This window comes from Bos mutus, chromosome 17 (genome assembly GCF_027580195.1).
Source record: "Bos mutus isolate GX-2022 chromosome 17, NWIPB_WYAK_1.1, whole genome shotgun sequence".
Lineage (NCBI taxonomy): Eukaryota > Metazoa > Chordata > Mammalia > Artiodactyla > Bovidae > Bos > Bos mutus.
In genome coordinates, this window is record NC_091633.1 from 24,361,187 (window position 1) to 24,378,096 (window position 16,910).

The 16,910-nt window shown below is 41.3% G+C and overlaps 1 protein-coding gene across 3 annotated transcripts in view; it reads left to right on the top strand.

Annotated features, from left to right (window-relative positions):
• Nucleotides 1–16,910, top strand: part of GLT1D1 (glycosyltransferase 1 domain containing 1) — a 117,936-nt gene that overhangs the window by 49,862 nt on the left and 51,164 nt on the right. For all 3 annotated transcript variants that reach the window (XM_070385599.1, XM_070385600.1, XM_070385601.1), the window contains 2 exons: nt 2,975–3,011; nt 5,181–5,237. In XM_070385599.1, the coding sequence (XP_070241700.1) occupies nt 2,975–3,011; nt 5,181–5,237 (94 nt within the window). The remainder of the gene's footprint in view (nt 1–2,974; nt 3,012–5,180; nt 5,238–16,910) is intronic.

Here is a 16,910-nt window from a genome sequence, read left to right on the forward strand (position 1 = left end):
TCAATTGTGTCCGACTCTGTGCGACCCCATGGACTGCAGCCTACCAGGCTCCTCCGTCCAGGGGATTTTTCAGGCAACAATACTGGAGTGGGGTGTCATTGCCTTCTCCCGGTATTCCATTATATAAAGGCATAAATGAGTATTTAAGTTTGTTACAAAGTCCCATATACATTTAAGTATTTATCCAAAAAGGCCTTGGCTTTTTATATATAGTAGTGGGTCAAATTAAGTAATGGTTTCACATAGACATTAAAAATGGAGAAAAAAAAATGGAGAATCTTCCTTTTCCATCCTTCCTACACACACACACATATACACAGTCTTCTTTTTCATTTTATGCATCAGTGAGCTCATCTTGCAAAGGAAATGATATATATGTAAGGACTTCAACTCATGTTATTTCAAGGCAAGTGAAACAATAAATATTGAGCAAAGAACACTGATTTGTATTTAGAATATTTTAATACAGAGAATGATTTTCAAAATCAATATAAGCCAATTGGCTTTTGCCAGATAGCTTTTTAGTGATTGAAAATAACTCAGATGCAGATTTCTTTTATACCATGCCTCTATTTTCTTGATTTGCCTGGGTAAGATCTTCAGATATCATTTATGACATGTTTTAAAAGCTTATGTCAGACTTGAGGGGGTTCAATAGATTCTGGGGAAATAATCCTCATAGACATAGGTAAAGATTAGCAGATAGACCCAGATGTTCCTACATAGGGTCAATTTATTCTGTTTATTGAGTTGAAATACTCATTTAATTAATTAATCTTTATTTGTGCCCAAAAGAGATTTCTTGAGAGGAGCTTTTGGGGTATATTTATTTATTTTTAAAAATCCTGCATATCTTTTTAAGAATAAATGTTTATTTATTTATCTGGCTGTGTTGGGTCTTACCTGTGGTGTGCAGGCTTAGTTGCCCCACGGCATGTGGGATCTTAGTTCCGTGATCCCTCAGCAGGAATCGAACCCACGTCCCCTGCATAGGAAGGTGGACTCTAATCACTGGAACACCAAGGAAGTCCCCAAAGAGGTTTTCTGTATTTCTAATTGCACAGCACAGTTCTAACGAACTCCATGTTGCCGGACTTTCATGAATCGAATTTATATAGAATTATATTGAATGTGTTTTTGTCAAACACATTGTATTACCTTTAAAGTTAAAATGCCATCTGGGTGTATTTTTTTTTACCATGCTTCAATATCCTTCTTATAGACATTTTCTAACCCAATGTTGTAGCCTTTAGGGCTGGTTAAAGAAGAGATGCTCTTAAGCCTGTACCGCATTCCAATGCAATTTTCTTCAGTTTTCTAATGAAATTATAATTAAAAAGGAATGTTTTAGGGCTCTGAGCTAAATTCTGACATCAAATAGTTACTATTATCCATTTTTTCCCCATTTAAGTTAACATCTTTTTTAACTAGTAGAGGTTTTTGAAACTTGTGTGTGTGTGTGTGTGTTTTGGAGGCTTGCTATTTTAAGGGTTTTTTTTTGTTTTAAGGATGCCTCTCTGCTCTATGGTGAATTGAGGAGGATACACAAGACTTTTAGAGGTCTCAGATGCCTCTGATGGTTAAATGTAACATATCATGCTAAGGTGAAAAGCGAAACGAGACTGGTCTCCCTGTACCAACTTCCGATCAGCTGTTGTCCTAGCATGGCTGCAAGGTACCTCTCCCAGAAACTTCCTGTCCAGTAGGGAGAGGGCAGGGTAACCTCTACTTCTCCTCATCAATTATCTCTCCCTTCTTGGGACTGCCTCACCTTGAATTTGTTTCCTAAAACATAAAACTGATTTGAGGATGAAGGTCAAGTGGACCAGCAGATCACATGCAGAACGTGGGCTCCAGGTCACCTTAAGGACCTCTCGGAGCACCCCCCACCACACACACACATTCAGAGCTCAGCGTGGGGGAGACTTCTGGGGTGGCCACTCTTTACCTAGTTTAGTCACTTCATGCATGGAGCTAATATTTAGGCCTCCTGGCCCAAAAGTGCACCTTTTAAGACTTTTTCAACCCGGTGACCATATCTTTGGCTACTTACGAGAAACACCCATCGGAACCTACTTGACCCTGCCGCCCTTTACAAGCAGATGTCTCACTCGGCTCCTGCAGCTTCCGTCTTGGAGGTCTAACTCTGATTTTAAAAATATTTATGTCACTGTTTCAATATGAGCTCGAGAAATGGATTCTTTTTCTTTCTAGCAGTTTTGTGAAGTTCCACCAGAAAACATCACCAGGAGTAGTGAGTTTATCTCTGGGGACCCATATCTAGGTGATCATGCAAGTATCGCCTTGTCCCTTGATGTCAAAGAGGCTTTTGGGGAGGTGCTTTACAGGGTCCTTGAGACCAGTCCATTCAGCTCCTGGAAGAATCTGCCCCCCTGATGCCTGTCCTCCTGTTTCTCAACGTATTTGGTTCCCTTCCTCCATCTCCATCTTCTCCTCCATCTTTGTCTTCATCTCCTTCTCACTTCCTCCTCCTGCTTCTCCTCTGCCCCTTCCTCCTTTCTTCTCTAGAGGTGGGGAATGTACTCTCTCTTATTCAAGGACTTGTATCCTCAAACCACATTTCCCCTCAAAACTTCGACCTTCAGCCTCAGCTCCTGATGTGCACTTGATGGGCTTTGTCCCTGGCATGTTTTCTGTCTGAGCTTCATAACTCTTCGACTAACATAGCAACTATATTACAAGATATTTGTAATGATGCATAATGCTTGATTTAAGGGACATCTTTGCGCTTCTTATCTTAGAAATGCTGCATTTTTTAATGGGCTAACCCCCATTAAAAATAGAGGTAATTCTTTGCTCTTATAAAGTTACTAGTCTGTGAGCAGCTGTGTAGATGATTATTTTCGATGTTTGCCAAGAGGATATTTTTATGACCTTCATTTTATTTCTAAGAAACAATGAGAATGGATTATCAAATTTACTTTTTTTTTCCTCTTTCTCCCCTTTTCAAAAGCCACGTGCTAAGGATAAGATCTATGTCCAGAGTCAAGGTAAGAAATTTAAAATATATATATTTGGGGAAAAAAAAAGTCTTTTATCTTTTAGAGTCATGTACTGAAATGGAATAATATGATGTCTGGGATTTACTTGAAAATAGTAAAATGGGTACATTTTTATTTTCTTTATCATTAAGATAAAAAAGGAGAACCTTATAAAAGAATAATTTAAAATGCAGATTGCAGATCACTTAACAGAGTACAGACACTCTATCAGTGATATGTTTACAAAATGAAAAGGATGAGCTTCTCCATTTATGTTGAGTTGAGATGGGGGCCCCGGAACCCTCTGCCTCCTTTCCAACTCTTCCTGCCCTCCCCAGGGTCCTGCCCTGGTTGTGATTTCTGACATCCTTTCCTGAGACCCTCAGGATCTCCTAAACACGACTGGTAAAACATTGACCCACACAATAGGGAATCGACAGTTCCAGAAAGAACACAGCTTAGTCCAAGCTGAGATTAAAACCAATGCTGAGCTCAGGGTCACAAGTTCAATTCCACATTATACACATCACATTGTTGTTATTGTTGTTGTCGTTCATCCGCTAAATCCTGGCCGACTCTTTGTGACCCCATGGACTGCAGCATGCCAGGCTTCCCTGTCCTTCATCTTCTTCCAGAGTTACACATTTCATTGTCGCGGTATAAATGCAGTAGCGGTGTCAGGGATAATTTCAGAAGCAGAATCACTCATCAAATACACTTTTTCTCGGAGCCCTCATTTTAAAATGATGCGCTGACTCAGTGTGTATAAAAGGAGTGTGTCCGTGTCAGGGCAGGCCTGGAGTTGAAGCTCCCGTTCCTCCTCCATGGCCCCTGGTTTATAGCCACAGAAAACAGTGGTGCAGCAGGAAACACACGGGCTTTGATGTACCACGTGTGTTTGGACGCAGCCTCTAACACCTACACGCTGAGTCATTTTGGATCCGATTAACCTCAGTGAGCCTCGGTTTCCAGCCAGATAAACTGGAGGAATCAACCTGCTTAACAGGGCTTAAGGGTTTCCAGGAGGGCGTGGAACATACCCACCCAGATTCTGTGCCAGAGCCAGCATGGGGTGGGCACCCCTTAACTAGCTACTGTTTGTTTAGTCAGTGTGAAAGGCCAACTTAGTGGTGTCTTGGAGAGATGATTCAATGACATAATTTATACTCCATAAATTTTTAAGTCTTTTGTACTCTCAAGATAAATGTTGCCTCCGGATTTTCAAACATTTTAGTGTTCATTTTTTCAGAGCATTTTAAACGAAAATCTGCCTGAAGAAGTCACACAGCTAGCAGGCAGTCATGTATGATTTAGAGGGATGAGATGAGGAATTTTAAATACAGATATAATTTCTGTGTAATTTTTTAAAATATAATTTTATTTATTTATTTTTGGCTGTGCTGGGTCTTCTTTGCTGTGAGGTCTTTTCTCTAGTAGTAGCAAGTGGGGACTACTCTCTAGTTGCATTGCATGGGGGTTCACACTGTGGTAGCTTCTCTTGTTGCGGAGCACAGGCTCTTGGGCAGAGGGCTTCAGCAGTTGCAGCTCCCAGGCTCTAGAGCACAGGCTCAACAGTTGTGGCACACGGGCTTACTTGCTCCACTGTGCGTGGGATCTTACTGGACCAGGGATCAAACCCATGTCTCCTGCATTGGCAGACAGATTGTTCACCACTGAACCACCAGGGAAGCCCTGATAATTTCTATTAGAGTTTAGCTGGTAGTGGTTTGGATACTTGTTACCTAAGTGAATTTTTTTTAGGAACTCAAGCTTTCTGTGATCTAGAGACAGTTTGACCCAGGAATGGGTGGTGGGGTTGAAAGCGGTGTATCTTTTCTCCTTGGGAGCTGTGGGCTCATTTTAATTTAATTTAATTTAATTTTTTTTTTTTTGCCACACCACGCGGCATGCAGGATCTTAGTTCCCCTACCAGGGATCAAACCTGTGCCCCCTGCAGTGGAAGCATGGAGTCCTAACCACTGGAGCACCAGGGAAGTCCCTCATAGGCTCATTTTTAAACCTCAGGGGCTTGGAGAGATTAGTGGAAATTCAATGAAGCCCTCAGAACTTTAATTTTGTATGAGAGGCGAGTGTGACAGTTTTTAAAATGTCAACACAAAATAACTGGCTATGTTTCAACAACGTGAACTTTCCTCTGATCTCTTTCCTTTGACCCAGGAATTGCAACAGTGCCGAACACCGCCTTTAACTGGAATACTTTTCTTCAGCGTTCAGGTAAGAGATGAGATCTTCCAGTAGGACTTTGACACATGCATCTTGTCAATGCATCAGTTTCTTGCTAGGTTCATGTGGTTTTGAAGAAGGAGCTGTCAGGTCAAAGAAACTGGGCGACACAGTGGGAAGGGGCAAGGCACAATTAGAACAAGCTTTGTTTCTCCCCATCAGTGGTCTCATCCCCTTGAACCTGGGGATGCAGGTGGAATGCAAGAGGAAGAGTAACACCAGCCTTTCCGATGGTGCTCTTGGGACAACCCCTCAGATGTTTAGTATCATGTGACAGCTGTTCTTATTAAGGATGCTGACTTCCTGTGTTCATTTAACTCATCCATCTTATAGGTTGATGTATCTGTAGTTCTTCCTTTTTTTATTGTTGAGTCTTATTCCACTGTTCCTTGTATGGATGTGTCACAATTTGTTTCTTCATTCTCCTATTGATGGACTTTTGGGTGGGCTTCCCTGATAGCTCAGTTGGTAAAGAATCCACCTGCAATGCAGAGGACCCTGGTTTGATTCCTGTGTCAGAAAGATCCCCTGGAGAAGGGATAGGCTACCCACTCCAGTATTCTTGGGCTTCCCTTGTGGCTCAGCTATAAAGAATCCACCTGCAATGTGAGAGACCTGGGTTTGATCCCTGGGTTGGGAAGATCCCTTGGAGAAGGGAAAGTCTACTCACTCCAGTATTCTGGCCTGGAGAATTAAATTAAATTAAATACTAAATTAAATTCTAGTCCAAGAGTGTTGGGAAAAAACTGACCTGCGTCAGGAAGAAATGGACCCCCTCTGAGGGCTCCATTTGGAATCTGATTCAAAGAAAACAGTTCCCCAAACTTCATATTGTTAATTGAGCCTCAAGTAAAACTCAAGTTTCCTGATGTCCTAATCTTGTGTACAAAGTATCTTCAGGTCGAGAGGTGCTGTACTTGAGGAACCACTTCTTGGGAGTTTAATCTACCCTTGGACCTGATTTAGATATTGAAGTTCAAGATTGTCCTGATGCCATAGTGGATTGAGACTTTGCAGGTCTTCGGGAGGGCACAGTGTAGTCTGCATATGGGAATGATGTGAATTTTGGCCAGAGTGAAGACTGTGTTACATTGTATTATCCGAAGATTGTCACAATAATATTTCCATTCTCACATGATTTTAAATTAAAAAGTAATAAAATTAAAAAAAAATTCTAGTCCATGGGGTCGCAAAGAGTCGGACATGACTGAGTGACTTTCACTTTCTTCCACTTTGGGTTGTTTTCCATTTTTAACTGTTATAAATAAAACTACTCTCCACATGTTTGTACAAGAAATCTGGTGACATTTGTTGGGATTTCTCTTGGATAAAGCCTGTAAGTTCAATAGCTTGAGTATAGGGTGGATACATGCTTAACTTTATAAAAGAACAGTCAAACACTTTTTGAAAGTGTTTTATACTTTACACTTTCAAAACTATTTTACACTTCCACAGACACTGATGAGAGATCTACTTATGGCACATCCTTGCCAACAATTGGTGATTTCAGACTATTCAATTGTAGTTATCCTAGGTGATAATGAATTGGTATCTGACTATGGTGTTGGCCATTCATGTGTCTTCTTTGGTGAGATGTCTAGCCAAGACTTTTGCCCAAATTTTTTAGCGTGTTGTCTTTTAATTCTCAATCTGCAGAGAGTTTTTAAATTTATTTGTTGTTGTTGTTCTGGATAAAAGCTCTCTCTCTCTCTCTTTTTTTAATGTTGACAGATTTGTCTTTTTTTTGGTTGTGCTGAGTCTTGGTTGCTGTAAGGGGGCTTTCTCTAGTTACAGGAAGTGGGGGCTACTCTAGTTGCAGTGAGCAGGCTTCTCACTGTGGTGGCTTCTCTTGCTGTGGAGCACAGGCTGTAGGTGTGTAGGCTCAGTAGTTGTGGCACACGGGCTTAGTTGCTCCGCAGCTTGTAGAATCTTCCTGGACTAGGGGTTGAACCCATGTCCCCTGCACTGACAGGTGATTTCTTAACCATTGGACCACAGAGGAAGCACATGGGCACAAGCTTTCTGTCAGAAAAGATTGTGATACACAGACTGTGAATATTTTCTTTCATTCTCTGGTTTACCTTTTTGTGTTCTTAACCATGTCTTTCGAAGAGCAGAGGTTTTAAATTTTAAGTTTAAAATTTAAATTAATTTAAGTTAATTGATTAAGTTAATTGATAAGTCTAGCTTATCAATTTTTTCTTTAATGGTTAGTCTCTTGGAGTCCTATCTAAGAAATCTGCTTACCCTAAGGTCAAAAAAATATTTTCCTTATTTTCTTCTCCAGAAGTCTTAGCTTTTCCATTAGGATTGTAATCCTTCTGAAATTAATTTCTGTGTTACGGTAGGGGACAGGGATTGAAATTCATTTTTTTCCTGTAAATTCCAATATCACTGAAAATACTTTTCAACGAATTGCTTTAGTCCCTTTGCTGAGAATCAGTTCACTGTATATGTTCCTTTTATGTACCTGTATGTTGTTGTTAGTCGCTCAGTTGTGTCCAACTCTTTGTGAGCCCATGGACTATAGCCCACCAGGCTCCTCTGTCATTGGAATACTCCAGGCAAAATACTGGAGTGGGTTGCCATTCTCTTCTCCAGTGTATCTGTATATACCCACTCTGACATCAGTATCATGCTGCCTTGTTGCTGTAGATTTATGGTACGTCTAGAAATCAGGCAGTGTTAGGCGATGACTTTGTTTCAGAATTGTTTTAGCTCTTCTAGGTTTTTTGCATACCCATATAAAAATTTTAGAATCATCTTGTCAGTTTCTATAAAATCTTGTTGCACTGAATCTATAGATCATTTTAGAAAGATTTGATATCTTAGCAATTCAGTTCAGTCACTCAGTCGTGTTCAACTCTTTGCGACTCCATGAACCGCAGCACACCAGGCCTCCCTGGCCATCACCAACCCCCCAGAGTCCACCCAAACCCATATCCATTGAGTAGGTGATGCCATCCAGCCATCTCATTCTGTCATCCCCCGTCTCCTCCTGCCTTCAATCTTTCCCAGCATCAGGGTCTTTTCAAATGAGTCAGCTCTTCGCATCAGGTGGCCAAAGTATTGGAGTATCAACCACAACATCAGTCCTTCCAATGAACACCTAGGACTGATCTCCTTTAGGACAGGCTGGTTGGATCTCCTTGCAGTCCAAGGGACTCTCAAGAGTCTTCTCCAACACCACAGTTCAAAAGCATAAATTCTTCAATGCTCAGCTTTCTTTATAGTCCAACTCTCACATCCATACATGACCACTAGAAGAACCATAGCCTTGACTAGACGGACCTTTGTTGGCAAAGTAATGTCTCTGCTTTTTAATATGCTGTCTAGGTTGGTCATAACTTTCCTTCCAAGAGTAAACGTCTTTTAATTTCATGGCTGCAATCACCATCTGCAGTGATTTTGGAGCCCAGAAAAACAAAGTCAGCCACTGTTTCCACTGTTTCCCCATCTATCTGCCATGAAGTGATGGGACTGGATGCCATGATCTTAGTTATCTGAATGTTGAGCTTTTAGCCAACTTTTTCACTCTCCTCTTTCACTTTCAAGAGGCTCTTTAGTTCTTTTTCACTTTCTGCCATAAGGGTAATGTCATCTGCATATCTGAGGTGATTGATATTTCTCCCGGCAATCTTGATTCCAGCTTGTGCTTCCTCCAGCCCAGCGTTTCTCATGATGTACTCTGCATATAAGTTAAATAAGCAGGGTGACAATATACAGCCTTGACGTACTCCTTTTCCTATTTGGAACCAGTCTGTTGTTCCATATCCAGTTCTAACTGCTGCTTCCTGACTTCCATACAGGTTTCTCAAGAGGCAGGTCAGGAAGTCTGATATTCCCATCTCTCTCAGAATTTCCCAGTTTGTTGTGATCCACACAGTCAAAGGCTTTGGCATAGTCAATAAAGCAGAAATAGATGTTTTTCTGGAACTCTCTTGCTTTTTCGATGATCCAGCGAATGTTGGCAATTTGATCTCTGGTTCCTCTGCCTTTTCTAAAACCAGCTTGAACATCTGGAAGTTCATGGTTCATGTATTGCTGAAGCCTGGCTTGGAGAATTTGTCTTAAAATCTCCGAACATGATATATCTTTCCATTTGCTTGGGTCTTATTTATTTTCACAGTGGTTTGTAAAGAAACATAATAGTTTCTTTCATGTCTTTTAAAACTATTTGTAAGGATTTTATTATTTTTGATGTATTATGAAGAATTTTTTTTTATTTCAGTTTTGAATTTTAGTTGTTGCTAGTATATAGAGGTACATTTGGTTTCTGTACATTGGCATTATATCTTGAAATCTTATTATTTATTTATTCTAATTACATCATGTTCTTAATTCCTTTTTTTGTATTTAAAATACTATAAATGTATCCAAACAATCCTTTTTGTTGGACATTTAGATTTTTATTATTTATTAAATAATTTTATTTATTATTTTTATTTTTGTTTGCCCTGGGTCTTTGTTGCTGCACGAAGGCTTTCTCTAGTTGCTACTCTAGGGGCTACTCTTCTTTGTGGTGCACGAGCCTCTCATTGCGGTGGTTTCTCTTGTTGCGGAATACAGGCTCTAGGCACACGGGCTTCAGTCGTGTCAGCGCTTAGGCTCTAGAGTGTGGGCTCAGCAGTTGTGGTGCATGGGCTTTAGCTGTTCCATAGCATGTGGAATCTTCTCAGACCAGAGATAGAACCCATGTCCCCTGCGTTGGCAGGCAGATTCTTAACTACTGTACCACTAGGGAAGTCCAGGGCATTTAGATTTTTAAAAACCTTTTTGATATGCAGGGATGAAAGTGCTAGGATTTTAATCTTCATATGTCTGCCCAAATGTTTTCTTAGGAGCAATTCCTAGAGAAAGAATTGCTGGATTAGATTATGCATTTAACCAGAGCTTTCATACATTTTGTGTGATGGTCCCTTGGAGAGATGCCATCAGGGTGCGTGTCCATCAGTGAAGCTCTGAGAGTTCCATTTTCCGTATGTATGGTGCCATTGTGTTTTTTGTGCTTGGTATGATCGAAGCATAATCATGGTATTTAAGCAAAATTTTATTGTACAGGATCTTTAAGTGTAGAAAGTTAAGTTGTCCACAGATGAAGCCCATAAGCGTAAGCTGCTTGGGATTATAACTGCCTTACAGGCTGATCAGCCCAATAATTCTGGTGAAGGTGCTAGAATAGCTATAATAATCTCAGCAAGGACTTCCCTGGTGGTCTAATGGTTAAGAATCCACCCTCCAATGCAGGGGACATGGGTTCAATCCCTGGTCAGGCAACTAAGATCCCACATTCCGCAGGGCAACCAAGCCCACTAAGCCCATGGGCCACAACTAGAGAAGCCGGTGCATTATAACCAAGACCCGAGGCAGCCACAAAATTAAAAAAGAAAAAATAGAATTATCTCAGGAAATGCAATTTGAAGCCTAAATAAAGATTCATCTCTTTTAACCTGAAATGTTCTCCTTAAAGACAACAATGCAAGGGTATCTTTAGAGGGAGCTGAAGTTGCACGTCCTGCTATAAATGTCAGAGAAGAGCGTGAAAATGCAAAATCAGTGCCCTACTCGCAGCAAACAGGAAGACACCCCGGCCTGTTATTACTCTAAAAACTTCAAAAAGAACCTCCACCACGTACTCCATTCCATTCCCTTGAATTCCATTCCCTTGAAAAGAAGAAATTTTCAAGCATTTGATGAGAAATAATTTTCCAAGTGTTTTACATCAATCTCGGCTACAATGGCAGAGCTGTTGTCAGCATTACAAATGAACCCATGCGGTCCGATTGCTTTATCATGTCAGGAAGTGTAAGCCATTATTCAGAACCTGGGGGCCTGTTTTAAATCGCCTGCTGTAAGGTTATTCCATCATCTGTATATCACAGGTCACCGTTGCGGAGTAACTAAGATTCATAATTTCCAAAAAGAGGGTGATTTGTCATCCAGTTCTGTAGCCTAATGTTTGCTTGTTTTATTGGTCTTACTGTTGAGTGATTAACGGAACAGCCAGGAGATTTTAAATACTCCTTAGACAACATTCCCTCTGGAGACCTGCTCGGCTGCAGTCCATTCTTAATGTGTGCAATTAGAAGGTGTAAATGTATTCAGAATAGATGGGCTTAGGGGAGCTGTGGTTGTGGCTGCGGGAGCTGACTGTTGGATAATGGCTTAAGGATAAGATGGAGAATTCAGCAGCGACTCTGGGTTTTATGATCAGATGTCTGTTCTCATTTGTATGGTCGTTCATCTTTGTCAGTTCTGGAGTTCAGACTCCAGAGATGGAGCATCTTTCTCACCCATCTTCTGTCTTTAACGCTGTCCTCTGGAGAATTCGAAATCTGTGATTTCGTTTTGTCACTTCCACCCTGAGACAGTGAAAACAGAAGTTACAGTGAGCGACTTCTCTGGTGGTCCAATGATAAGGCCACTTCCACTGCAGGGGGCATGGGTTCGATTCCCGGTCGGGGATCTAAGATCCCATGTGTGCTGCAGTGCTGCCATTAAAAAAAGGTTGTAATGAATTTGATGAAGACTGTGAGTGATCAGTTACTCATCTTCTGGATTCTTATGAATTATTAATCTTAAAATCAAAGTTTTTGGTTTTTTTTTAACTCTTTATTCTATATGGAAATGTAGCCGATTAACAATGTTGTGATAGTTTCAGATGGACACCTAAAGGACTCAGCCATACATATACATGTATCCATTCTCCCCCAAACTCCCCTCTCATCCAGGCTGACACATAACATTGAGCAGAGTTTCCTGTGCTATACAGTAGGTCCTTGTTGGTTATCCATTTTAAATATAGCAGTGTGTACATGTCCATCCCAAACTTTCCATCTCTTCCTCCCATTCTTCCCTACTGGCAACCACAGGTTTCTTCACTAAGTTCATGAATCTGTTTCTGTTTTGTAAATAAATTCATTTGTGCCATTTTTTTTCAGATTCCTCACATACAGGATATCGTATTTCTCCTTCTCTGACTTACTTCACTCAGTATGGGTGGGTTGGGAAGGGTCTTAATGAATGCTTGGTTTAAATAGGCAGATAGCTGATTAATCCCCAGGGTTTATAGTCACCTTCTTAAACATCTGATGTCAATTTTAGGATGCATTCTCCTTTAAGGTACACCTTAGGTTTGCTGAGAATGTTGTTATATTTCTAAATCTCCTTAGTTTAAAACATTAAATCAGTTTTATGCCAACCAGATTCCATGTTAAAATAGGTCAACAAGGAACAAATAAAGAATAAAATAGAGTAAGGGCACTAAAGAAAGTGAAATGTTAGTCGCTTAGTTGTGTCCAACTCTGCTACCCCCATGGACTGTAGCCTTCCAGGCTCCTCTGTCCATGGGATTCTCCAGGCAAGAATACTGGTGTGGGTTGCCATTCCCTTCTCCAGTGATCTTCCCAACCCAGGGCTTGAAACCAGGTCTCCTGAATTACAGTCGGATTATTTACTGTCTGAGCCACCAGGAAAGCCTAAAAGGCACAAGTGGCATTATTCACGTGATAGTCACACTAGCACTTCTGATCCAGAGGTATGTGTTTAGACATCAAGTTAGTGACCTGGACTTTGAGTTTTCAGGTACATCTTGCATGTTGGTATGGTTCCATCATCCATGATTTTTACTTTGATTTTTATTTATTTGTTTGACTGCACCAAGTCTTAGATGTGGCGTGTGGGATCTTCAGTCTTGGTTGCACCACTCGGCTTAGTTGCAGCATGTGGGATACAGTTCTCTGACTAGGGATCGAACCCAGGCCCCTGTGCTCTGGGCGTGCAGTCGTTAAGCACTGGACTATGGGGGAAGTTCTAATTTTTGTGTTTCAATACCAGTAACTAATGCATGTAGAGTAACGGTGCCTCGAAGGCCATCAGTCCTGAAACTGTAAACACTTGACCTGGCCACACCTTCTTGGGTTTTATTCTCACTTTATTTTTATTTTCGTTGTTCATTTTTCTCTCTCCTTTAAAACTCAGTATTCCTATATGGATACTCTAATATGCCAACTCAGATGGTCATATTTTCCTTCCTCAGGCTGCTCTGAGGAAAACTCACTTGTTTTTCAGGTGGAAAATTCCTGTTATTAGATCTCCTTCTGCATTCACAGCCCCCCAAAACAGATTTTTCAACTTAACATTCACTAAGTCTGATCACTCGGCAGAAGTTCTTGAATTTTTTTCAAGAACAACAACAACAACAAAATAAGAGCTGCTGGAATAGAAAGCAGCAAAGAAAGTGACTTTAAGAAGGATTGGGTTCTGTTCTGGAACAAACTTAGAGGACTTGGAGTGTGGTGCTTAGTCTGTCACGACCGATATGGTGTCAGACCATGAAAATGACACATTTTGTTTAGAAGATAAAAATACCATTCTCCAGGAAATGGTAATATTGGAAAGACATGTAAATGGATGTTTAAAGGATGAGTTCAAACCTTGGTTCATGTGAATCCTGGATCTTAGAGGAAAAGTCAAGAGAAGAAAAATAAGTTTTGGGTTAAAATGAGGAGATGAAATCCACTGAAAAGTTTAGGTGGGTCTGTGCCTGATCTCCGAGCCTCTACAGGCCAGTTTGTTTTGTTCTTTTTTAAAATCAGAGAATGAACATAGAACATTTCCCCAGGAGAGGCTGAAATGGAATCACTCCAGATTAATGCGTTCCCAAGGGGGGCCTGAGACCTTGGTTGTGTGATCAGGATTTTTGAACTTCATTTCCTGAAAATGATGTTGGTATATCTGAAAAATGCACATAAGCTCTCAAACCCAGGTGCTGTCTCTGCATTTAATTTAAAATTTGTTTTTAGAAAATTCCTAAAATAAGACAAAGCATTTAATTCTTTATTTGATCCTGTTCTAATGTCCTTTTCTAAATTCTTGTGACATTTAATCTTCAGCCCAGGAAGAAGTGGGGGAAGAGAAGCAAGGGGATATGGGATTAACTCTGTCTCCTTCTAGAGTCTAGTAGGTCGGGGAGGAGAAGGGCCAGGAGGATTCCAAACTCAGTTCAGTGAATTGGGCACCAGCACTTTTAAAAAATGAAGTGAAATGGAATAGAAAGTATAGAGTGCCTGGTATATAATAAGTCTAAATGATTCTTTGAGACTGTACTGTGTATGTGTGTAGCTGTGAGTGTAAATAATTATATCTCATGGGTGAAGGATGGCAATATAAGTCACAAAGCATTCTAAAGATCAGTGTTATCGATTATGGATTATTTTCTTACAAGGTTGGCTTTCCTAGGGACCCTGGGGTACAGATACATCGAAGATCACTTTTTTTCAAGGGTCTTCCGAATCTGCTTTTCTTAAGAGGTTTAAGGGTTTTCTAAGAGGACATCTGAATCTTAACATTTCAGTTAAGATTTTCTCCAGAGCTAGTTATGCATTATTATTATTATTAGCTTTTGTGATTGTGTCGGTGTGCTCTCAGTGTATCTTATTATATTTATTCTAATTATGTTACTAAAAAAAGCACAAAGGAGGGATTTCCCTGGCAGTCCAGTGGTTAAGACTCTATACTTCTAATGCAGGGAAAGCGAGTTCAATCTCTAGTTGGCTAACTAAGACCCCACAAGCTTCAAGGCATGACCAAAAGATTTAAAAAAGAAAAAGAAAAAAGTCACAGAGGAAATGAACTTGTTTCCATTGAGAATTCGATGAATGAGGGGACTTCCCTGGCAGTCTAGTGGTTAGGACTCAGTGCTTCCACTGCAGGGGACACAAGTTTAGTCCCTGGCTGGAGAGACCCCAGACATACCCACACACCCATACCATACCCAGCCATACCCGCATACCCACATACCCACAAAGCATGCAGTGTGGTCAACAAAACAAAACAAAACCAGAAGAGTACAACAAAAAAAGAAGTGGATGAATGAAATGAAATGTATGAATGAACACTTTCTCCTTGCATGGCTTTATGTCCAGTTATATGCATTTGCAAATGACGACGTTTTAGGCTCACTGGGGTTAATGATACTAATACTGTCTGTTGACCCTGTGATATGGCTGTGTAACAAACCACCTCAGCATATGATGACTTAAAACAACCACAATGCATTTCGTGGGTCGGTGATTTAGACTTGGGGCTTTCCTGGTGGCTAAGATGGTAAAGAATCTGCCTGCAGTGCAAGAGACCTGAGTTTGATCCCTGGGTTGGGAAGATCCCCTGGAGAAGGGCATGGCAACCCACTCCAGTATTCTTGCCTGGAAAATCCCATGGATGGAGGAGCCTGGTGGGCTACAATCCAAGGAGTCACAAAGAATCGGACACGACTGAGCGACTTCACTTTCACTTTCTTTTCACTTTCCAGTATTCTTGCCTGGAGAATTCCATGGACAGAGGAACCTGGTGGGCCACAGTCTATAGGGTCGCAAGAGTCAGACATGACTGAAGCGACTTAGCACACACGCGCAGTTTGGACTTGGCTCATCTCTGCTTCCTCTGTGTGTATTGGGCTCACTTGTAAGTTAGGCTGAGGCCTGAAAGGTCCTGCATGAGTGGCTGAGTCTCTCTCCACCAAGCATACTTTTAAGGAGGCAGCCCAGCCTATGAGGCAGCAGTGTCCCAATGGGTGGGGGCTTCCCAGGTGGCTCGGTGGGTAAAATATCTGCCTGCAACACAGGAGACACAGGTTCAATTCTTGGGTCGGGAAGATCCCCTGGAGGAGGGCATGACAACCCACTCCAGGATTCTCGCCTGAAGAATACCATGGACAGGAGGAGCCTAGCGGGCTACAGTCTCTAGGGTCACAAATTTGACGCAACTGAAGCAACTTAACATGCGTGCACACATGTCCCAACGGGTGAGGGCATTGGACCCCAGCCTTCAAGACCAAGACTTGGGAATCACTTTCACTTGCTCTGTTATTTTTTTTAAATATTATTTCTTTATTTGGCTGCACTGAGTCTTAGTTGCAAAATGTGGGATCTAGTTCCCTGACCAGGGATCAAACCCCGACCCCCTGTACTGGGAGCTCAGAGTCTCAGCCACTAGACCACTAGGGAAGTCCCCCCTTGCCATGTAATTAATGCAAGTCACCAGGTGAGCCCAGCATCTAGGGGTAGGGAAATGGGTTCCACCTTTTGTTGAAAGGGACCACAAAGAACGTGTTTTACTTGTGTGTGTGTGTGTGTGTGTGAGCTCAGTTGTGTTCGAATCTTTGTGGCCCCATGGACTGTAGCCCTAGGAGCCTGGTGGGCTACAGTTCATGGCATTTCCAGGCAAGAATACTGGAGTGGGTAGCCATTCCCTTCTCCAGAGAATCTTCCTGACCCAGGGATCAAACCCATGTCTCTTAAGTCTTCTGCATTGGCAGGCTGGTTCTTTACCACTAGAACCTCCTGGAAAGCCCCAGCCTTACATGATAGCTTTCAAATGGCAAACCAAAACTTTTCTCTATCTGTGGGTGTGTATATGTACTAATATATGAACTTAAGAGGACATTCCTATATAAACCATTTTTCTGGTTTCATACAGAAGACATTCTTCTTAACTGGAATTTCACTGAAATATTTTCTATGACTGATGGCTGACGTTTCAGTAATAACTGAGTCAGTTCTCTGTTGCCCCCTCCCCTGCATTGCAGTGGGAAGTACCTTTATGTTTATTAGGCCAGGCTCAGCTAGGGCTGAGCCATCAGAAGAACTGTTAGTTCATGCAGTG